Source organism: Salvelinus alpinus, chromosome 23 (assembly GCF_045679555.1).
Source record: "Salvelinus alpinus chromosome 23, SLU_Salpinus.1, whole genome shotgun sequence".
Classification (NCBI taxonomy): Eukaryota; Metazoa; Chordata; class Actinopteri; order Salmoniformes; family Salmonidae; genus Salvelinus; species Salvelinus alpinus.
In genome coordinates, this window is record NC_092108.1 from 35198797 (window position 1) to 35221696 (window position 22900).

At 41.2% G+C, this 22900-nt stretch overlaps 2 protein-coding genes across 3 annotated transcripts in view; one reads left to right on the plus strand and one right to left on the minus strand.

The window, feature by feature from the left end:
- The first annotated feature begins 2394 nt into the window (after positions 1–2394).
- On the plus strand, positions 2395–5006 carry LOC139550864 (growth arrest and DNA damage-inducible protein GADD45 alpha-like). Its single transcript, XM_071362085.1, has 4 exons — positions 2395–2577; positions 3299–3400; positions 3543–3756; positions 4117–5006. The coding sequence occupies exons 1-4, from the start codon at positions 2528–2530 to the stop codon at positions 4228–4230; spliced, it is 480 nt and encodes a 159-aa protein (XP_071218186.1). The 5' UTR covers positions 2395–2527; the 3' UTR covers positions 4231–5006.
- A 2674-nt stretch (positions 5007–7680) lies between these two features.
- Positions 7681–22900, minus strand: part of LOC139550865 (guanine nucleotide-binding protein G(I)/G(S)/G(O) subunit gamma-12-like) — a 59230-nt gene continuing 44010 nt past the window's right edge. For both annotated transcript variants that reach the window (XM_071362087.1, XM_071362086.1), the window contains 3 exons: positions 11082–11129; positions 10868–10976; positions 7681–10630 (listed from right to left, as the gene is read on the minus strand). In XM_071362087.1, coding sequence (XP_071218188.1) covers positions 10505–10630; positions 10868–10960 — 219 coding nt within the window. In that variant the 5' untranslated portion in view covers positions 10961–10976; positions 11082–11129 and the 3' untranslated portion in view covers positions 7681–10504. The remainder of the gene's footprint in view (positions 10631–10867; positions 10977–11081; positions 11130–22900) is intronic.

Below are 22900 nucleotides of genomic sequence, written 5' to 3' on the forward strand. Positions count from 1 at the left end.
TCCATGCTGCTCTATGATCAATGAAGCTCTATCTCCCTCTGGAGTATGAAAAGGGACATTACATGAAAGGATCCAACTTTCAAGGACTATACTTTTGTAGATCTAGAAGAAAATACATTTAATTCTAAAACAAAAAAAACTAAACTGTCATCATATTGCTTTGTACACCAAGTGACCAAGATACTAAAGTCCCACAGAAAACCATGAAAGCAGTTTAAACAATATCAAAGCGTAATCCCCGCCATGTTTCAGTAAGAACCTGAGGGATGGGGCTGTAAATGTAACCACTCTCAAATTCATAGACAGAGCGATGGATGGAGAAACTGACCATCAATCCATGATATCAAAATTTAAGTTTTAACCATATTTTGAGACTATAATTGTTTACATTTATTTTGTTTACAAACAATCTTATATTTTGGGTTCTGATGCGGTACGAGTCGATAGTTGAACTAAATTCATGAGATATTTCTATGTTATATTCTGCAAGGACTCTATTCAATGCGTATTGCAGAAATACAGCGTTCTAGCGTGATTGAAATGTAGAGGCAACGTTCCCACATTAGTGGAGACTATTCACGGTAACCGCTGAATATGTCGGCTCAATCTAAAATTACCTTTACATTTCTATCGCACAATCTGTAAATTCAGCGATTCAGATTGAATCAACGGGTACATATAATTAATTTATAAGTCAAAAACGGTATATAGCAACTGCAGATTGCCTCTTTAAGGTCGCGTTTTAACTCACCTTCAAGTTTTGTTCAGCCCTCTGAGCTTCCTTGGCTCCATGTTTATTTTATCTTTATTTAACTAGGCAAATCAATTAATTAAGAACAAATTCTTATTTTCAACGGGGCAGAACGACAGATTTTTACCTGGTCAGCTCGGGGATTCGATCCAACGCTCTATCCACTAACCACCTGCCGCCACATGTGGTGAAATACCCCTGAAAACTCAGCAGAGGGCAATGAAATTACATTTGGTACCACCTGAACTAATTTTCCCAGGCATGCATTTGTCTTAAAAGCATAAAATAAGCTGGTTATGCCAAATGTAGATACAAATGTGTAAAGATGATGTGAAGAGGAAAAGAGCAGGATTCTACCACCTGTGACATAACAGTCCAAACGTACAAGCAGATGTCTAGACTGGACACCCACATACATAGAAGCAACACTATTCCACTATGTCTTGAGAAACAAAGGCCTGAGAGAGCACAGGCCATTATCCCACTGTTGCCACCTATATAGCGATTGAGGAGGGTACCGGCAACTATGTAGTAATGGAACATGTGCACTGTCACCTCTTCCACAAGGCCCGACCTCTTGTCAGAGGCCATAACATCTATTTTCAAAGGCCGTAAGCCAACACTCCCATAGGGAGACAGTAGTCAATGAGAAGAAGCACTGCATTTGATCCTTATAGGTAAATTGTATTTGTATTGTCATCTTACCAAAGATTACCGATATATTAATATTGACAACCATCATTTCCAGCTCATCTTAGTTAAAGATAAAATAGGCCTAATAATATACTTTTTTCACCTTTCCTATTTGAAGATGGGCCTCTGAAATGTAGGCCTTTTTTACCATTCTTAAAGTGTATTAGGGTATTTCATCGCTTGTATTTCATCAGGGAAAAATTGAACAATCATATTCCTTGACCCATATTTTTCTTCGTGCATGCATAGGCCAGCCTACTTACCTCACAAAGTCTTTGTCACCCTTCTCGCGCCATGCGTTTGTACTTTCCCCTCCAGGAGCAGCGGTTCTGCACGCTCTGCCGACTGTCCAATCAGAAACTGGTAGCATCACGTTGCTATGTCTCCATACCCGGCTCTTTCTCATGACAGGTGAGGTTGCATAATTTCCCTAGCAAAATACAGGTGATCAGGTATATGTAGACCATTTCAGTTTTCAATAATACAATTGATAAACGTATTTCTTTTCTGGTTTATGAAGTTGACTTCTTGACAGACATGACATCTTTACTTTTCATCGTTCTTTTGACCCTTTGGATACGTTTGTGTATGTGTGTGTTGTGTGCTTGTTTCAAAATGCACAAATGCACTGACAGATAGCGATACAGTCAAGCATTTTTATCAAACTTTTGAAATATTTATTTTATCTTGAATAACTAAATTGGCCTTGAATAACACATTTTGACCGGTTTCCTAACGAGGCACAGCACCTCACACACTGTAGCTGCAACAGCTGGAGAGAGACCACGCCTTTCTAAAATAGTCTTCCAATCAGATTATCTCATTACTGTTGCCACTCATTTTACAGCCATTCCCCACCCAGAAAGGATCTTGGTAAATTAGCATGTGGCCAATGATGTTAAGTATGCAAATATTTGACGTTATCCTATGCACTTGCATTGTTCTTGCGATATTATCTGTGGACACCGGTTGTTGTCTCATTTCCAACAGCGATAAACAGAGTAGCTACTGAAGTTGTGACAACTTCACTAGCACTAACAGTGACATATCAGCAAGCAATACTATTGTCTAGATTTTGATTTCATGTGCAAAATGACATTTGAGGAACTAAGTGGGGATTATTCTGCAGAAAGGTAAACTACTTTAAAACGCTGTTGTCAATGCCAGTGCAATTTGCAAATTACTCTCTTTACACTTTAACTTGGCAAGCAATGCATGCATTAACATTTCAAAAATAATGCTGAAAACTTCAGTGTATTTTTTTTCAGATATTTAACTTCTGTAACGTTATCTAAGTAATTTGACTTGGTTAGTTAACTAGCTAGGTAGCTTGGCTTGGTTGAAGTATTTGCAGTATTCGAATATGTAACGCCAGCTTTTCTGTTGAGCTCACGAGACGCGTTCCGGCCAGCCAATCTGCAGTTAGCCTAACACTGTAACGCCGGTGTCAGGTAATTTTAGGGAAACACTTTTGACCTGAATTTAAAACTTCAGTGTAACGTTAATTGACTATCTTTGTACTCATCATACAATAGGAGTTTTGTCAATTATGGAGTGACATGCACCGAAAAACAAACGCGATTTCAGAGTTTGAACTTGCAAATCAGTCAGTTGGACTCGCAGCTAGGTCAAGGTACAGAACTACCTACGCTAGCTAGCTAGCTAGCTAACGTTAATCCTAGTAAGTACACGATAGCCAGCTCCTGCGCTTGGCAGTAACGTTGGTCTGCCAGGTCAGATAGACTAGCCCTGGCATACCCTCCTTTTCAATAATTTGAGCATTGCCCATGCATATGTGAAAGTTGATGTGAGTTTGATGTTAGTTTTAATAATACACTATTTTCTCTGTTTTAGGATGGATACAGTGGCAAAAGCATTGGAAGAGGTTCTCTCATTGGCATTACCCCAAGGATGCATAACAGTAGGGGTCTATGAAGCAGCAAAATCATTGAATGTGTAAGTAGGCTACACTTTAAAACCAATGAAAGGTCAAAGTTCCAATGATGTAGTTTTTGTCTATGCATGCTTATTTAGAATGTCTGCATTTCATGTTCTGTTACTGTGTTACTAACCACATATCTGTTACTTTCATCATTAGAGATCCAGATAATGTGGTTCTGTGCATCCTGGCAACAGATGACGAGGATGTAAAGGACGTGGCCCTTCAGATCCACTTCACCCTGATCCAGGCATTCTGCTGTGAGAATGACATCAGCATCCTGCGAGTTAACAACACTAGGCGTCTGGCAGAGATCCTCGGCGGAGGGACACAGGGGGGAGAGCCCATGGATCTGCACTGTGTCCTGGTCACTGTAAGTATCTATTTCCACTTTATTCACCTCATATTCACTCAAAAATGATAACTTTCAAACACGAACGGGTGCTAAAAATGGCTCAAAAGTTATTTTCTTTTACTGGTGCACATGAGACACTCTCTCTGGACATGCCAGAACATTCCAACACCCACTAATTACTCACTCCTTGTGTCCTGTAACCGAACAACTCAGTCTTGCCACTAATGACTTCTGTGGAATTTTCATTGAGGGAAATAACTTGAATTGCTCATCGTCTTGAAACTCCCAGGTGTCTATCTATTTTATTGCAGGCCATAAAATCAGGCATTAGGATACTTAAGCAACTATTGACTCTCTCTTTTTCTCTTGTCTTTGCAGAGCCCACACTCCTCCTCCTGGAAAGACCCAGCCCTGAGCAAAGTGAACCGCTTCTGCAGGGAGAGCCGGTGCATGGACCAGTGGGTACCCATCATTAACCTCCCTGAGCGATGAAGGGTCCCCCCAACAGCAGGACCTGCGAAGGACTCTCTCTGTACGGGAGTAGAGTGATCCCTGATGGACACACTACCCTGGGAAAATTCCTGATGGAGGAAAAAGAAGACAAACAACCACCAAATAAAGCATTTTGAGAAGAAAAAAAGAAGATCAGATCCAGCCATCTAGATGGGATACAAAAGGGGGTGGATTTCCACTGGGACTGGTGGAGTTGAACTCTCAGCTATGGCAGTCAGGGCGAGATGACGAGGCACTTTTTATGTTCAGCCACGAGACCGAAACCGACGTCTGTGCTTTTTAACGGAAGATGGACACACTATACAGAAGGATAAAATCATGTATGGCAGAGCACTTCATCTTGTGGGGACTTAAAAGATTGAGAGAAACAAAAAGATGAGCTCTTTTGTAGGCACCTTTGTTAAGACAACCAAGGCCTCTCTCTTTGCAGAAACAGAGCACTTGTAGAAACACTGGACTTGTTGTATTTTTTTATTCACAATGTTGATGTTGTCTTTACTATTGTTGTTATATAATTATTTAAAAAGGGAAGGGCTAAATATCTAATGAACAGTGAATATACTATGCATTCAGTCAGTGTTTCCATTGCCAACAGTTTTTTACACAAGTGAATAGTTCTTTTTTTACAGTTAAGTTATTTCTTATGATATTTAAATGTATTTATGTTTACAATTTTTTTATCATTATCTCTGCAATTGTCTGTAAAGACACAGGTGTATTATTGTCGTCAATAAAAACTATTTTTGGAGCCAGAACTTGATGGTCCTCATTCATTTTCTTTCTTCATTTCTGGAAATGTAACAAAGCTAGTTGAGCTTTGACCCCTCTGACAGTTGTATAGGGAATCACATGTGGATCATGGAGGTCACACTGGCCTCTATGGACTCAGTGACATCTTCATCCCTGGGTGACAATAGCCCCCCTCCACTCCACGCTTTGTTCTGCTTGGGTCAGCAAGGCCGTGCTCATTCATCCGAACGGTTTTCACCCGTCCTGAGTTCAGCCCATGATTGAGCTGAGTGCCCTTTCTGCATACCTCTTTGAATGCATTACGTCTGCCTGCCGCCTCATTTGGAAATGTACTGCATGCACATTTGCAGCACATTTAACAATCCGGGTTTCTGCTCGGTACACATGCTTTGATTTTTCACTTGCATGCAAACTAGCTATTGAACTAGACAATAGTGAGTGCTCAGGTGAATAAAGGTAGAATGGAAAAAGGAACAAAGTTCACGGCTTCAACTAATAGTGTATGGCCAGTTGTGACATATTACATAAAATGCAACATATTACAAAACCTCTGCTGGGGTAGGTAATAGTGTAAACTCATGCAAAAGTAAGGCTTTTTGAGCCGGTTAGTCTTTCACAGGGAAGGTGTGTTAGAGAACACATGACTGGAAGTCTTTGTAAAGCTTTGTAAGGGAGAATGCAGTGGGTGCAGATTGTGTAAACCACCCACTCCTTCCTCCACTTGCTATTGAGTGACATGCTCACATGTGACGCTGGCGTCGAGTGTGGATGATGTCAGAGCTCATGTAAGGCAGGCTTACTCCCGTTTCATTATGATCACGAGAAGAGCTTGTCACCTTTGCAAAACAAAACCCAGTTTCTTCCCACATGAGGAGAAGGATATTTTGCTGTTGTGTGTTCATTGTAAATTGCTTTAAGAACCTTTTGGAATACTGTTATTTACTTTTTTTAAACTCTAGATATTTCCATAGCTCAATGATTTTGTATTTTTTTTTATATAGTTATATTTTTGTAGCACAAAATAAAAAGAAGTTGTTTTAAGTGGATTCTATTATATTTTATATTATATAATAATAACACTGGATTGGGTAGACCTTCCCACGTATCGTGTTGGTGTAGGGGGAAAGGTTATTTTTTATTATATATAATTAGGGTAGGGTTGATGTAAGTGTTATGTTGGTACTGGAGGTGTTCAAGCAAGGGATTTGACAATCCCCAGGCTTTAGTATCTACCCAACCTGCTCCTTGGGTACCCTTGTGCATTCAGGTCATCACAATCAACACACATTGTAGAAGGTTGTATAAGACAATAAAGACTCAGGTGATGACAGATTTCATAATAATCAGACTCATATTTTTCACTCAATGTATCTGGGGGGAAGGGGGAGGAATCTTGAGACAATGTTTTACATCTACAGGACACTCAACGTGTTACACGTACTCAACAGAGAACACTACGAATACAATAATAACAGTGTAGACCTCTATAGGAAAATAACAAACCAAACACAAAAGTTGAATAACTTGTGTAACAACAGTGTTATAATACCATGAGGGTGCACTGGTTGGTAGTAGCCAGTAGATTAGATGCCATGGTTGGCACGGTCCACTGCACTGCTGAATAGGTGAGTGAGTGGCTCGGTCTAACCGAGGTGGCTGTGCGGGGGGGGACTGCCAACAGTGCAGAGATTGGATCGACACTGCCCCGCCCCGCCCCTCCCCTCATCCCCCACATCAGCACATTCCAACACACTGACACTGTAACTGCCAAGCTTTCACAGCGGGAGGCCCACGGTCAGTCGGCCTGCCAGGCCTTAGCAATGTGCACACCAGGGTCGCCCTGTAACACAATGATATTGTGCTCACCAGGATTACACTGTGTGCTTCATGGCTGATACGTCTGCTTAGAGCTGATATCAATACACTGCTACTGTGCAGCCAGGCTTGTGCAGGACACTGTGCCATAAGGCTTCCACTGTGAGATGGTAAAACTGTGCCTAGCTTTCCCAGCTGCAAGAGGGAACATTAGCTAAGATGTCTCTTTCGGTTATGATCCACCATTGTCCTCATAGTGAAAAAAAACATGTTTACCCACCAGCTGCCCAAAGATAAGGACATAAAATCAAGGGCAACAAGCTTCAGGCTATGCTGACAAATCCCCAAAATAGCTCCTCCTCTCTCGGAGAGCGGAAACAAGGGTTTCGTTACCTTCTATGTTTAGCTCTCTCCTGTTCACTGGGCCCAGACGGCCATAGGCCAAGGCCTATTCTATTCTCTCCATGGTGAGGTATAAATACACGTCCACTAGAACCCACGTAATGAGAGGAAGCAAGGCTAGACCATAGATAACGTGCAGTAGCTCTCTTTAGGCCACATGGCTGGAGCTGAACCAAACTGCTGAGTGGGTGGGAGTCCTATGGACGAGCTTGGTCTGCATCCCCTTTGAATTTGTTCGTTATTCCCTTCTGATCCGAGTGACATTGGATGCTACATTTTAATATCATGCTTTCTGAGATTCATTGTTAGATTATCTTCACGTGATGGGCACAATGTACTCTTGCACATGAGGTAGTACACATCATCAGACTAACAAAAATACTTCCGTGAGGGAAGCTAGCATGTTACGCGAGAAAGTAACAAAGAGGACGACTTAAAAGAAGCAGAGCAGACAAAACAAGGTGCAATAATAAAACCATGTTTAATAACAGTAGGAACGACTGTACTACGGCAGAGAGAGAACAAAGCCACATACAGATGTCTTTAATCCACCAGATTCACAAGGGTCACATAAGAGTCTCCCAAAGGTACATTAAGGCCATTTCTGGGATGCTGGTTGAATCAGAATTATCTGGTGATGGCACACAAATTAACGGTAGCGTACTAAGTTTATGGCAATAAAACCCATTGTTAGAGAGAAACTTAGTCGAGATACACTTGTCATCGCTGAAGAATTCTTAATGGATTGCTGGGTTTCCTTGTCTCTGATTTCAAGACCTTTATGTCTAATGAAGTACCTTTTAGAGGAGGGAGGCTAACACCAAAAATACAAACAGTAGCACCAAGTAAGTACAATCAGACATGTTTTCGTTTCCCTTTTACTAGTAACAAGGTGTAGACATAACGATGGCACGATTCAGTTAGAAATGACTGCAATTCAGCACAGAAAGATTCATCGTTCCCAAAAATAATTGCACTTTCCAGCCCATAGGTGCTAACCACAGATACAGCTGGTTCGTTTCATCTAGATTTGTCACGGGGGACATGTTCCCAACAGCTGAACGACAGGACATACAGCACATTCTATTCTTTACTGTTCAACAGGACACTTATCTCTGGACTTCGGGGTCAGCCTTGAATACATGATATAGTGCACGTGGTTGGAGTGAAAATCATTTGTTACATTATTAATTACAACCCACATGCCCAGCTGATGCATCTTCTATGGTCTCTCCCAACGGAATACTTGTACCTGAAACTCCTCTTTAAAATACCAAACTATACATTAATTATATGATCTCTATCATAAATAATACGTAAGGCGACTTGGCTCACAGTGTTAGGTTATGTAACACCTGGTTTAAATGGCTGGGAGGAGTGCTGTATACTAAGGTTGTCTAGGTGAATGACCTGCCTCAGCATTACATTGCAGTTTCCTATCCGACAATTGGCATTGAGTTGACATATGCTCTGCACTAACCAAACACTTCTGCTCTTTACATTAATAGAAGGCTCTGATGATGTCTACTTCCTCCATTGGTCACTGACAACCCAGGTGACTCCCTGCTAAACCAGGAAGTTATTAATAAACAGCATGAGTCAATGGGGAGAAGATAATAAAGTCAAATGTCCCAACCATGACTACAAAGCCTGAAATACATTATATACGGTCATTGTAACACACATGACAGCAGATACGATTGAAGACAAATTACAGACTTGTTAAAGGGATGGATGGAAACCACGGCTAAATCCACTGAGCTAAATCAGACAGACACTAACAGTCAATGTCCCAACGTACACTACCATTCAAAAGTTTGGGGTCACTTAGAAATTGCCTCGTTTTAGAAGAAAAAGCAATTATTTTGTCCATTACAATAACATCAAATTGATCAGAAATACAGTGTAGACATTGTTAATGTTATAAATGACTATTGTGGCTGGAAAAGGCTGATTTTTAATGGAATATCTACAGTTGAAGTCGTAAGTTTACATACACTTAGGTTGGAGTCATTAAAACTCGTTTTTCAACCACTCCACAAATTTCTTGTTAACAAACTATAGTTTTGGCAAGTCGGTTAGGACATCTACTTTGTGCATGACACAAGACATTTTTTCCAACAATTGTTTACAAACAGATTATTTCACTTATAATTCACTGTATCACAATTCCAGTGGGTCAGAAGTTTACATACACTAAGTTGACTGTGCCTTTAAACAGCTTGGGAAATTCCATAAAATGATGTCATGGCTTTAGAAGCTTCTGACAGGCTAATTGACATCATTTGAGTCAATTGGAGGTGTACCTATGGATGTATTTCAAGGCCTACCTTCAAAGTCAGTGCCTCTTTGCTTGACATCATGGGAAAATTTTAAGAAATCAGCCAAGACCTCAGAAAAAAAATTGTAGACCTCCACAAGTCAGGTTCATCCTTGGGAGCAATTTCCAAATCGCCTGAAGGTACCACGTTCATCTGTACAAACAATAGTACGCAAGTATAAACACCATGCTGTGCACCGGGGCCTCCCACTCCTCTTTCTATTCTGGTTAGAGCCAGTTTGCTCTGTTCTGTGAAGGGAGTAGTACACAGCGTTGTACAAGATCTTCAGTTTCTTGGCAATTTCTCACATGGAATAGCCTTCATTTCTCAGAACAAGAATAGACTGACGAGTTTCAGATGAACGTTCTTTGTTTCTGGCCATTTTGAGCCTATAATCAAACCCACAAATGCTGATGCTCCAGATACTCAACTAGTCTAAGGCCAGTATTATTGCTTCTTTAATCAAAACAAGAGTTTTCAGCTGTGCTAACATAATTGCAAAAGGGTTTTCTAATGATCAATTAGCCTTTTAAAATGATACACTTGGATTAGCTAACACAACGTGCCATTGGAACACAGGACTGATGGTTGCTGATAATGGGCCTCTGTACGCCTATGTAGATATTCCATAAAAAATCTGCCGTTTCCAGCTACAATGGTCATTTACAACATTAACAATGTCTCCACTGTATTTCAGATCAATTTGATGTTATTTTAATGGACCATTTCTAAGTGACCCCAAACTTTTGAATGGTAGTGTATATTCTAACCGTTTACTGTATGTTATGTATGTAACTATGGCAAGTTCAAATTGAGTGATAAAATACAGCATTTTCATTAAAGGGTAACGTTACAGGCTTTAAGGCAAGGTTGATGGATGAGTAGTGGTTTTAGATCACAATTCTCCCCGGATAATAAAATACAGGCAACATTAAGAAGCAAACAGATAAATAAAAAGGCCTTCACTACAATATAGCGCAGGGCTTTTTGTCCTTGAAGGGGTTCTCTGAGGCAGGGATGCCCATGAGCAGAGGGTCGTACTTGGCGTGTTCGCCACAGTAGTGCATGAGGTCCGCCGAGGCCTTGGATACCTACAGGACAGAGAGACATGAGAGTGTGAATGGGAGGGTTTCTGCTGACACAGGAGTCTCACTCATACACACATGCACACCCATCCCACAAGCACGCGCAGACACTCACTGACAACAGATCATCCTTAGCTGCAAGTTGGTGTCCATTTAGGGAGACATTTAGGTAAGGACCAGAAAACGTACTTAATTGTTACTCAACACTGCTTTCTACTCAGTCTAACTTTCAGCATACCATACCTTTATCCTCTCAATACTGGCCTCTATCATCAGCTGTTGTACTGTCCTCCTGGCTTGGGCTATGTTGTTAGAGCTTGGCATCGTCGATGACATCTTGGCCTCCACACCACTATATGCATTAAGTATAACAAAAGTGCCTCATGGATTGTTTAATGAAAGAACACAAATATGGCAAAAGTACAGCAAATATATAGACAAATTGGACGACACTTACCTAGTCAAAGACTTGAAATCGAACCTTATTGAATCTTGGGGGAAAAACCTGCAAAAAAACCAAACAAACAGATTAAGGGCTCTTTTCAATCTGTATGGCTGAAGCATGACAGATTGCGCGATAGGAATGTAAAGGTAATTTCTGCTTGAATCGACGTATGCAGCGTTTACCCTGAACGCGGGAACATTGCCTTTAAATTTCAATTGGGCTTTAGTGCTGGACCTCTGCTATATGGATTGAATAGGGCCCTAAATCAACCTGCAATCATTTCATTAAAAGCATGACCACTCTCTTTAAAGCAAGCATTGGGACAGAACATTTCCCCCCTCCATCTTGCCCCAGACATGCATCCTACTATCTGACGGTAAAGACCCAACACATCTTTGACACATGAGAAGCAGTTATGACACTTTGCCAGCCGCTTGAAAAATCACCGTACGGTAGAGCATGTCATAACAAAGCAATCATATGTCAGAGAAGGGACCATAACAGTAAACAAATAATAGAACGAAAGAGCACAGTGAGATGGTGGGTTTTGCGGAGGAGGGTTACTGTTGTGTCAACAAAGCGTGATGTCAATCAGTTCTCCATTATGTCTTTGCATGATATAACCATGTTTTTAGTGGTAGGAGAGACATTAAAGAGGCACTGCAGCTGTATGCAACAAGGCTAAACATGAGGGTTAATGGCTTCTGCTCACACACTTTCTCTTCTTAGGCTTTTCCCCATAAATAACATCACAAGGGCTTCCTCATTGTGCACAGAGACACACGACGCCAGAGTCGGTAGTACAAACAGTTAAGACAAACATACACGCACACATCCGAGCCTAGAGCAGCTGCCCCAAAGTAAGGTGGTGGAAACTGCCAAACTGAGCAAAAAGATAACCCTTTACATAAGAGAAGGTAGTTTAAGTGCACCAAAGTAGAGCAGCGGGTTTAAAGTAGAGAGTATAGTCCTGAGTGGTCATGAACAGTGGGGTGAAGTTCACAGTTGGTTGGAGGAGACATTCTCTCTGAGCTATAATTCCACTTCCTGATAATCATTTACAGGGACGATGGGAACATGCCTGGGCACATCCTCTACTCGGTTTCCTGGGATCTCTGGTTTCGGTGTCTTTTTCACTCCCTCTCCCTCCCTCCCTCCCTCCCACACACACACACACCACACTTTATCTTTTACTGCCAGAGACAGGAAACCTTTCGTCAGAATATATTGTGTAATAAACCGAAGCATCACGTGCAATAAAGAAGCCCGCATAAATGGACCGCTACTTCCATTAAAAAAAAGGTCTGCCTCATTCCAAATGCCCTATAAGCTGAGACCATTGGTGTTACTCAAATCCTCAACCAAGCCAATCCGCATCCAATGTTAACAGTCCTACAGTATGTTCATATTCCAAACACACAGTCGAGGAATTACTGCAGACTGAAATGTAAGACCTAATGTCTGCAATCAGTGGAGTCTTCAGAATGTCATAGGAGAGCTTGTAAAGAAGTGCTTAGAATAAGTAAAGGATTTGAATGCAAATACACACAACTTAACAATCAAAATACAAAAGTGTGCACAGGGCCAGAGCTGGGAGTCAAGCTCTCCTGTTCCTCCATTGGTTAGAGTGATTGGGTAGTTCTGTTTGACCCCTGTGCCCAACAGGATGTGGTCCCTTCTGACGGCTTTGATGCTACAACAGGAGTCCACTGTATCTCTCTTAGTGTCCAGGAAGGAGGGAGGTCTCTTGTTTCCTGGCCTGACTGATTAAAGCATGACGCTCCAGAGCAAAAATAGCTCATTGGAAAAAGTGGGAGACAATAATGATAGAGCTTCAAAGCTTTGTTGCTGCAATCAATATGTCAGATACTTTCAATTACTTTCTTGATTTAGCTTTCCGTGTACAATACAACTAATGTAAAAGTCAGTGCCACAAGTTCAATCTCTGCCAACCCTGCATGCCAGTGAAGCTAAATCAATCTCAAACAACAAAAAAACAATGCCGTTTTGTTTCTTATTAACTCTTCCGGAGACTCTTCTGGCCGAAAGTTCTGAAGGGTAAAAACTCCCTTTTCCCACCTAATGTTTTTGGTGGGTCATTTCCTGGTGTTTAACTGACATAATGACACAAGCTAACAGAGCTGAACACTCAATGACCTGAGGAAAAAAGTATGTTACATCCTCCTCGGACAAAAGTGTGATAACATATTTTTACATATTCTGGTAATAAATGACTAGCTCTTCCTTGTAAAAATCAATTACTCCAGCATCCTTGGTCCCCTTAGAAACCATGATGAGAGATTCATTGTGTAATATTCAGAGCAGGGCAAATACTGCCACAATGAAAAGAGCAACCTGTTCACAGTCAACAAGTTAAAGAACACCGTTAGGGTATCACTGGCGAAAGTAAAGACCCCTCCTGGAAGCAGTAAACAGCGACCAGATATTTATTTCCTGTTCTTTGAAAGAAGGAAATGTAGGCCAGAGCAGTTTAGCTAATTGTGTTCTGCTGTTCCTAAAGGAAGACAGTGCTTGCATTACCTAGGTCGAACAGGGTTCTGCTGATTCTGATAGAGCTGCAGTCAGTTGATGTTGGCTGTCACTTGGCAATATTTAAATTCAACCTGAAACTCGTAGAAGTTCACAGTGCATGCTTACAAAGAACATAATATGGTATACAGGACCAGCTTACCAAATGACTGTGTGTAGCAGAGGTAAGCTGGTCTTGGATACTGTGATGGTACCTGAATTAACTGTCGCCCCCGAACCATAGAAACTCTTCTGTGGCTTCGAAAGACCAGTTCAACCAGCCTGTAGTGAAAGGGACTTTTCAGACCTGCCCAAGTGAGTCAGGTTGGCAAGCCTCTAATCTGACGCCAACCAACACCACCACCATCCTAATTGACTTTGGGAGGGCACCCCCATCCCCCTGCAGTAACTCCAAGGCATGGGGCCACACAGGCTTCATCATACAGTAGTTCTACCACCTAGGATCAGAGAGAGGACCACCCCATAACATAGCCCACCCCATCGTCCCCTCAACACCATCCTCCAGCCCTCATATGTAAACCTCAACAGGACCACCAACAGCACGGAATAGAGCAGGCCCACTACTCTACTGTACCTTACACATACTCACCCACACACATGCTATTAATTAACATTACATTCCAAGCACAATGCTTGGGAGTCCTTGTGAGTCACTAGAAAGAATAGAGTTTGCTCTGAATAGGATCTGTAGCTCAGTTGATAGAGCATGGCGCTTGCAACCCCACAATAGTGGGTTTGATTCCCGGGAACACCCATATGTAGCATGCATGACTAAGTCACTTTGGATAAAAGCATCTGCTAAATTACTTATATTATATTCAGTATATTACTTGACACCTCTGACAATATGTGTGCAGCTGTACAGCTTTGCCTGAAGCCAGGACTTATAAACAAACATTTTTGCAGGAGTTTTTTTAATCATTTAACGTCATCATGATTATATCTATAGAAGGCTATGGCTTATTGAAATGTGTTAATTTAAGTTGTCTATAGACATCGTGTGAGGCTATGGGCGTCTGCCAAAAAAGTGGTGACGCCAAAGTTTCCTCTTTTGCATGGAAACAGTGTAAAGGCGCGATATTTGGAGTCTAGACAGAAGTCTGTCTCTTTGAACTTTTGTGAGTTCAAAGCCCTGGGCTGCGAGCCAAAATCGGTCTCTCCCTCACACACACAGGGAGTTTTTCAATATGCATATTACCGTGCTCCGAACACGCACATTGGAGCACAGGAGGGTCGGAGTATGAGTCCAAATCAAACTATGCGAAACGGAGCACCTAACCTGCTGCATAAATTCTCGCACAGCATCCAGCCTAGCTGATGCGATGCTGTGCAATTTTTTCTTATTTTTTACCACTTTTTATCTCTGGCCTCCATTGATTTAGTCACACAAATGTTGGCCATCATACAAGGGTAAAACTCCAATAACTTTTGAACAGATTATGATAGAGACATGAGGTATGGACCATTCATTTTCTTAGAGGACTATCTACACATGGCAAAAGTATGTGGACACCCCTTCAAATTAGTGGATTCGGCTATTTCAGCCACACTCGTTGCTGACAGGTGTATAAACATCGAGCACACAGCCATGCAATCGACATAGACAAACATTGGCAGTAGATAGGGCTGTGGCGGTCATGAAATGTTGTCGGCCTGTGATTGTCAAGCAAATAACTGTTAATTGACGGTAATTGACCATTAATTAACATAAACACATTTAGCATCTCCACGCATAGCCTACAGGCCAGTGATGCAAACCTGGAATAACTGCATTTTAAAAAGTCCATGTAATATAGCCTACACCATCACAATACATCCATTATTTATTTTAGACAGGTCTAAAGGTACATGATATGGAGAAAATGTTGTCTATTTCAGAAGAACAGAATAGCATACTCTGAGTTGTCCTTATGTTAGGCCCTGATCAGGCTATGCCATATGGCTATGGGCTACACTAGTTCATTTAGCAGACAAGATTTGGCATTATTTCATATTATTTTATAGTATGCAGAATACAATTGAACATAGCTGAGTAAAATGAACATAGATGAGTAAAATATAAATTATATTTTCTCCAAATTATTTGAGGGAGTGCTGCGTGCGGCTACTCTGTGTTGAGGGGTTAACAAAGAAATAGGTCCTCCTATATGCTGAATTTAGAGATATTTATGTAACTTTGGTTGTGATACAAACATTGGGCTATATGTTTATATGTGTAATACATTCTAAGGCTGCATGATGCGACTCTAATGATGATTTGAAAAAAGTTGCATGAACGGCATGATCTCTGCTTTGTTTTCTTTTGCACAGGCTGTACACAATTCATCAGTCTCTCATTCACAATTTGACAAGCACTTGATAATGCATCGAATTTCCCAGCAGCATCCCCTTTGTGTGGCCGTAACGCCCCCTAAATAAATTCATGCCTTTTGCGGCCAGCGGCCGTTGTGCCCTTGGGCTGAATATAATAATTAGAATTCCCTTCTCAAGCTGCGTGCTACGAAGCACCTCTCACTCACATGACTATCCATCATGTGATCGGGTCTTTCTCACAGGCTGCAAGTGAAGACAGACACATCGAGGATGCAAATGCAAGCTTCCTTATCCAATTCCAAGGCGCATGAAGATATTGGAAGAACTGTCCACATTTACTTTTCGTCAGCCAACAAGATGAGTGGGCCTAACAAACAGCAAAAGCACTAGCCTATGTCAATCTACTATCCCCCATTGTACAAAAGTTGACCTACTCTATTCTGTGCAAGAAATAAATATTCCAAGCATAGTCTGGGACAGTTGTGGGTATAAGCGCAAATGTTCCATTAGCAGGAAAACACCATTCTCAAAAGTGACCTCAAATGCGATTATGCATGTAATGCTTTTATTATAAAGGTGCATTTTAATGTTTATTTTTATGAAAATTATCTTCCCCAAACTTGAAACTCACTCGGTGCGGATTAATGTGCTTAATTTTGCGAAGTTATTTGGCCACTTTAGTTGTAATACAAACCTATGGGCTAGGCTACATGAGGTGTGCGACTATGATTTATTTTTGTATCGCAGAAAAAAGGCATGTACTCTTTCTTGCCTTAAACTGGGCATCATTCACAAGTGATAATATATCATTCACAAGTGATAAGCTAATATTGTCACCCATCAGACTATTCTTGATTTAATCGTCTTTGCATATAAGAAATTATATACAGTACCAGTCAAAGTTTGGACACACAAATTCAAGGGTTTTTCTTTATTTTTTTACTATTTCCTACACTGTAGAATAATAGTGAAGACATCAAAACTATGAAATATCACGTATGGAATCATGTAGTAACCAAAAAAGTGTTTTTAGATTCTTCGAAGTAGCAACCATTTGCCTTGATGACAGCTTTGCACACTCTTGGCATTCTCTCAACCAGCTTCATGAGGAATGCTGTCTTGAAAGAGTTCCCACATATGCTGAGCACTTGCTGGCTGCTTTTCCTTCACTCTTTGGTCCAACTCATCCCAAACCATGTCAATTGGGTTGAGGTCAGGTGATTGTGGAGGCCAGGTCATCTGATGCAGCACTCCATCACTCTCCTTCTTGGTCAAATAGCCCTTACACAGCCTGGAGGTGTGTTTTGGGTCATTGTCCTCTTGAAAAACAAACAATAGACCCACTAAGCGTAAACCAGATGGGATGGCTAATCGCTGCAGAATGCTGTGGTAGCCATGTTGGTTAAGTGTGCCTTGAATTCTAAATAAATCACAGACAGTGTCACCAGCAAAGCACCCCCACACCATCACACCACCTCCTCCAAGCTTCATGGTGGGAACCACACATGCAGAGATAATCCGTTCACCTACTCTGCGTCTCACAAAGACAAAAGAACCAAAAATCTCAAATTTGGACTCATCAGACTTAAGGACAGATTTCCACCGGTCTAATGTCCATTGATCGTGTTTCTTGGCCCAAGCAAGTTTCCTCTTCTTATTGGTGTCCATTAGTAGTGTTTTCTTTCCAGCAATTCAACCATGAAGGCCTGATTCACACAGTCTCTTCTGAACAGTTGATGTTGAGATGTCTGTTACTTGAACTCTGCGAGGAGCAATCTGAGGTGCAGTTAATTACTGATTTCTGAGGCTGGTAACTCTAATGAACTTATCCTCTACAGTAGAGGTAACTCTGGGTCTTCCTTTCCTGTGGCGGTCCTCATGAGAGCAAGTTTCATCATAGCTCTTGATGGTTTTTGCGATAGCACTTTCAAAGTTCTTGACATTGTCCGTATTGACTGACCATCATGTCTTAAAGTAATAATGGACTGTTGTTTCTCTTTGCTTATTTGAGCTGTTCTTGCCATAATATGGACTTGGTCTTTTACCAAATAGGACTATCTTCTGTATACCACCCCTACCTTGTCACAACACAAATGATTGGCTCAAACGCATTAAGAAGAAAAAAATCAAAAAATGTACTTTTAACAAAGCACACTTGAGAGAATGCCAAGAGTGTGCAAAGCTGTCATCAAGGAAAAGGGTGAGAAACACCTTCAGTTTCACTCTACAGATGTAAGATCTGAATTTGATCCCCCCTGTTGCAGGAGAACTTTCCTGCAATGCAGGACATTTAAAACAGGTACTGTACTTGAGATTTAAAAAGGCTTCTGAAGTTTATAATTTCCTATTTGAAGTTTCAAACTTGATTTTCCCTTACTAAAAATGTATCAACCCCCACAAAATTTTTCATTAATGCTAATCCACATAATAATTCACATTTCCTGTTGCTGCAGTATTTTTTTCCTGCTGTAGCAAGTTTGTCTCAAATTAAGATCCTACAGCTGTATGTTTGCTGCAGGAGTTCCCTTGTCTGCAGGCAAAAAGCTAAAAGTAGCTGTTCACACCATTCGAGCCGTGCTCTTTTGCCAGTATGAGCATTTTCCAGCTGAGTCTGTGAATAAAATAAAATCGTTTTCTCCTACAACACCATCATTGTGGCTAATAGAAGATCAGCCACGCTGGCAATCACTCGTTTACAGTAAACACTTTGTTGTGTTCACTTCGTTACCCAGTTTATCGAACGCCATAAAAGACCATTGGTTTTGCTGAGTAAAGTAGGATAGTTTGACGAGTCGATGAGAGAGAAACAGAAAAGCTGCTGATGGTAGGGGCTTGTGTTTGTTGAAGTGTGAGAAACATTGAGGCACTGAGGAGCTAGAGAGGATGACATCATTCCATTCCCACCAGAAAAACTGCTCAGAGTTGTTCGGCCTTTAGCTTGCCAAGCAACTGTTGTCATGCACACTGGTTGGGACTGCACTGGTCCAGTCTTTCTGTTGGATACCTTTTGTAACCTAGGCCAATCGAATAGCTTGGAAAACTCGAACAGTAGCCTGTGGATGTTAAAAATAGAAAGTTTAGATCATGCAGACAACTCACAAGGTTTCAGTGTTTGGAAGAATGTAGTGCAGTGAGAGTTCAGTCACTTTATAAACCTAGTGGTTATTTGAGCTGTACCATTAGTAGGTTCACAGAAAAAAAAGCTGCAGGGGTGAGACATAGGGGACGTCAGTTCTGGGGTAAAAGATGAGGAAAAAGTGCACCACCCAAAGAAGAGGGCATGGTTCCAGAGATAACTTAGCTTGGGTGACCCCACCCAGTCTGGTATTAGCATTGGTGGCAAATGAGAGTCGAAAGTAATCATTAAGTAAGGGGCCTGTGTTATTGGCCTAACCACCCCAAGACCGTGTTAGCCTACTGACCTTAAGTCTTGATATTATCTCTGGAAGCTACAGTAACACCACAAGTATTCAGGTCTCAGACCAGGTTGCTCGTCATGCATAGCTAATGCCAGTGAACTACCTCCACCGACTATGGAAGATAACTTGATATATTTCTGTTTCACACACAAAGGACACTTGTCCAGTACTGTACTCATACAGTCATTTCCTTGTCCACACATACCTCCAGACATACATGCACACAGGCGCTCTTTATTGAAAACGGTCCTGTTGCTTTTAGAGGTTTCACCCAATGCTCAGTAAGCTCTGGTCCAGCAGCACAACACAGCTCTGTCTAGACAGCTGCCTCTAGACTGAACTCATTTCAGAAGAATCCACAAATCCCAAATTCCCATGTAATTACTTTAGGCTCATTTCTGCCCCATGCACTCTTCAACCCATGTTGAGTCTTTACTGACAGAGCAGCCATAAAAGTGTCCTCCAGAGATAGAATGCTCGCCTTTGGGAAGAAATGTTATCCTGTTAGCTGGACTATTTCTGCATTCAACATCATTGTCGTAGAATGTTTGGCATCAAAATGTCTCGTAGGCGAATAAATCAAATCAAATTTTCTTTTTCACATGTGCTGAATACAAAAGGTGTAGTACAAGCAATTTTTCGATCTGTGTTAAAACATATCTATAGCAGGACCGCGATGATCAAATGCTTAAATACATTTACAGAACTTGCATATCTTAGAACAACTTTTGCAAAACTTTAAATACAAATGTCATCAGTGAATACAAAATTCACTGTTAAGTGTTTTGTTCACAGAATTTAATACGTTGTTTCCCTCAGAAGAGAAATGTGTGCAATTGTGTTCACTGTTTCCGGCAATCAGTACTTTTAAGTAACTTTAGGTAACTCATAAGACATCATCCTCGATACTAACCACGTTTTCATCCACAGTTTTATGCCAGTTAAGTCATACCGACCAAAAAATAACAGCTATGACGGAAACAGGAAGCTTCTGTACAATTTTACAAATGCCGACAGATCTTTTGTTTGTTCAACATGATGGGATCTTTTTGCGTCGGTAAAATGTATAACGTGACCTCCCACTGGTGCAGTGGTATAAGGCACTGCATCGCAGTGCTGAGGCGCCACTACAGCCTGGGGTTCGATCTCAGAAAATGATGTCATGGCTTTAGAAGCTTCTGATAGGCTAATTGACATCATGTGAGTCAATTGGAGGTATACCTGTGGATGTATTTCAAGGCCTACCTTCAAACTCAGTGCTTCCTTGCTTGACATCATGGGAAAATCAAAAGAAATCAGCCAAGACCTCAGAAAAAAAATTGTAGACCTCCACAAGTCTGGTTCATCCTTGGGTGCAATTTCCAAACGCCTGAAGGTACCACGTTCGTCTGTACAAACAATAGTACGCAAGTATAAACACCATGGGACCACGCAGCCGTCATCTCGCTCAGGAAGGAGACGTGTTCTGTCTCCTAGAGATGAATGTACTTTGGTGCAAAAAGTGCAAATCAATCCCAGAACAACAGCAAAGGACCTTGTGAAGATGCTGGAGGAAACAGGTACAAAAGTATCTATATCCACAGTAAAACGAGTCCTATATCGACATAACCTGAAAGGCCACTCAGCAAGGAAGAAGACACTACTCCAAAACCGCCAAAAAAGCCAGGCTACGGTTTGCAACTGCACATGGGGACAAAGATCGTACTTTTTGGAGAAATGTCCTCTGGTCTGATGAAACAAAAATAGAACTGTTTGGCCATAATGACCATCGTTATGTTTGGAGGAAAAAGGGGGATGCTTGCAAGCCGAAGAACACCATCCCAACCGTCAAGCACGGGGGTGGCAGCATCATGTTGTGGATGTGCTTTGCTGCAGGAGGGACTGGTGCACTTCACAAAATAGATGGCATCAAGAGGAAGGAAAATTATGTGGATATATTGAAGCAACATCTCAAGACATCAGTCAGGAAGTTAAAGCTTGGTCACAAATGGGTCTTCCAAATGGATAATGACCCCAAGCATACTTCCAAAGTTGTGGCAAAATGGCTTAAGGACAACAAAGTCAAGGTATTGGAGGGGCCATCACAAATTCCTGACCTCAATCCTATAGAATATTTGTGGACAGAACTGAAAAAGCGTGTGCGAGCAAGGAGAACTACAAATCTGACTCAATTACACCAGCTCTGTCAGGAGGAATGGGCCAAAATTCACCCAACTTATTGTGGGAAGCTTGTGGAAGGCTACCCGAAACGTTTGACCCAAGTTAAACAATTTAAAGGCAATGCTACCAAATACTAATTGAGTGTATGTAAACTTCTGACCCACTGGGAATGTGATGAAGGAAATAAAAGCTGAAATAAATAATTCTCTCTACTATTATTCTGACATTTCACATTCTTAAAATAAAGTGGTGATCCTAACTGACCTAAGACAGGGAATTTTTACTAGGGTTAAATGTCAGGAATTGTGAAAAACTGATTTTAAATGTATTTGGCTAAGGTGTATGTAAACTTCCGACTTCAACTGTAGTTCTAAAAGGGGGCTACATTTTCTAATTTCAGCAATTTCAGCATTTTAAATGTCCTTCCACCCAATGAAGTTCCTATGTGAGAATTGCCAGAACAATCTGAGATACCAAAAATATTGGAATCGTGGAATCGCCAACTTATCGTACTTTTATGGCTGTTTAATACCAATACACCGCGAAGCAACTGCTCTCGATGAATCCCATCTTGATCAAGCAATCTTCTGTCTCTTATGTACCGGGCGTAAAAGAAACACAGATGGGCAAGTAACCGCGCAGTGGAACACTATGTAGAACATTAACAAAGCTAAACTATGTAGAACATTGGACTGTTGGAAACTACATCTCCTTACTACATCGCACAGTACGGGCATGATCTGATTTATCTCAGGATAAACTGCAGCGCATGTGCGCATTGAGCTCACAGAAAAAAACGGAACGAAATGGAATTCAATTTGTTGTCTAAAAAACAAAAAAAGAACTGACATACCGGTGAATTGCTCAGCACTACCCACTTGTAAAAAATGTATCCTTGTTCACCCTTTACTTGATGTAGGCCTAAGCATCTTATAAATGCAAACTGTTCCGACCTTTCATCATTCCAGCCAGTGATTTCTTCAAGAAAGGAAGTGCATTGTTTAATATTTTAACAGGGCACTAGAGACCGTACACACAGTGTTGTCATGGTTTTCCACAAGAACTACATTTAATGTGCAGAATCATTTTCCCCCAGAGTGTGGAGAAGTGGTCTTTACGGCCAGTGAATCATTGCACTAGAATTCTGCTTCAGTGTTGGGGGTAAACATAATGGAATTTCCCCATTGAACCATGCACGGAATTGAGTTATAAATAGCTTGTGTCAACTGACAGTTTCTTCTCCATGACCTCAGTGAAGGGGAATGCAGGCACCTGCCCCACATCACAAGACCATAATCACAAGGAAAGGACAGAATGTTTATTATATATCCTGATGCCTATTCACCTTACCCCTATACCTCCATCACTCCAGTATCCCTGCACATTGTA

Excerpts from the sequence above, each read along its gene's own strand:
- LOC139550864 (XM_071362085.1), top strand. The coding sequence starts at position 2,528 with ATGTGCAAAATGACATTTGAGGAACTAAGTGGGGATTATTCTGCAGAA. Across the intron at positions 3,401-3,542 it reads GCAGCAAAATCATTGAATGT|AGATCCAGATAATGTGGTTC; the intron begins GTAAGTAGGCTA and ends TTTCATCATTAG. Across the intron at positions 3,757-4,116 it reads TGCACTGTGTCCTGGTCACT|AGCCCACACTCCTCCTCCTG; the intron begins GTAAGTATCTAT and ends TTGTCTTTGCAG.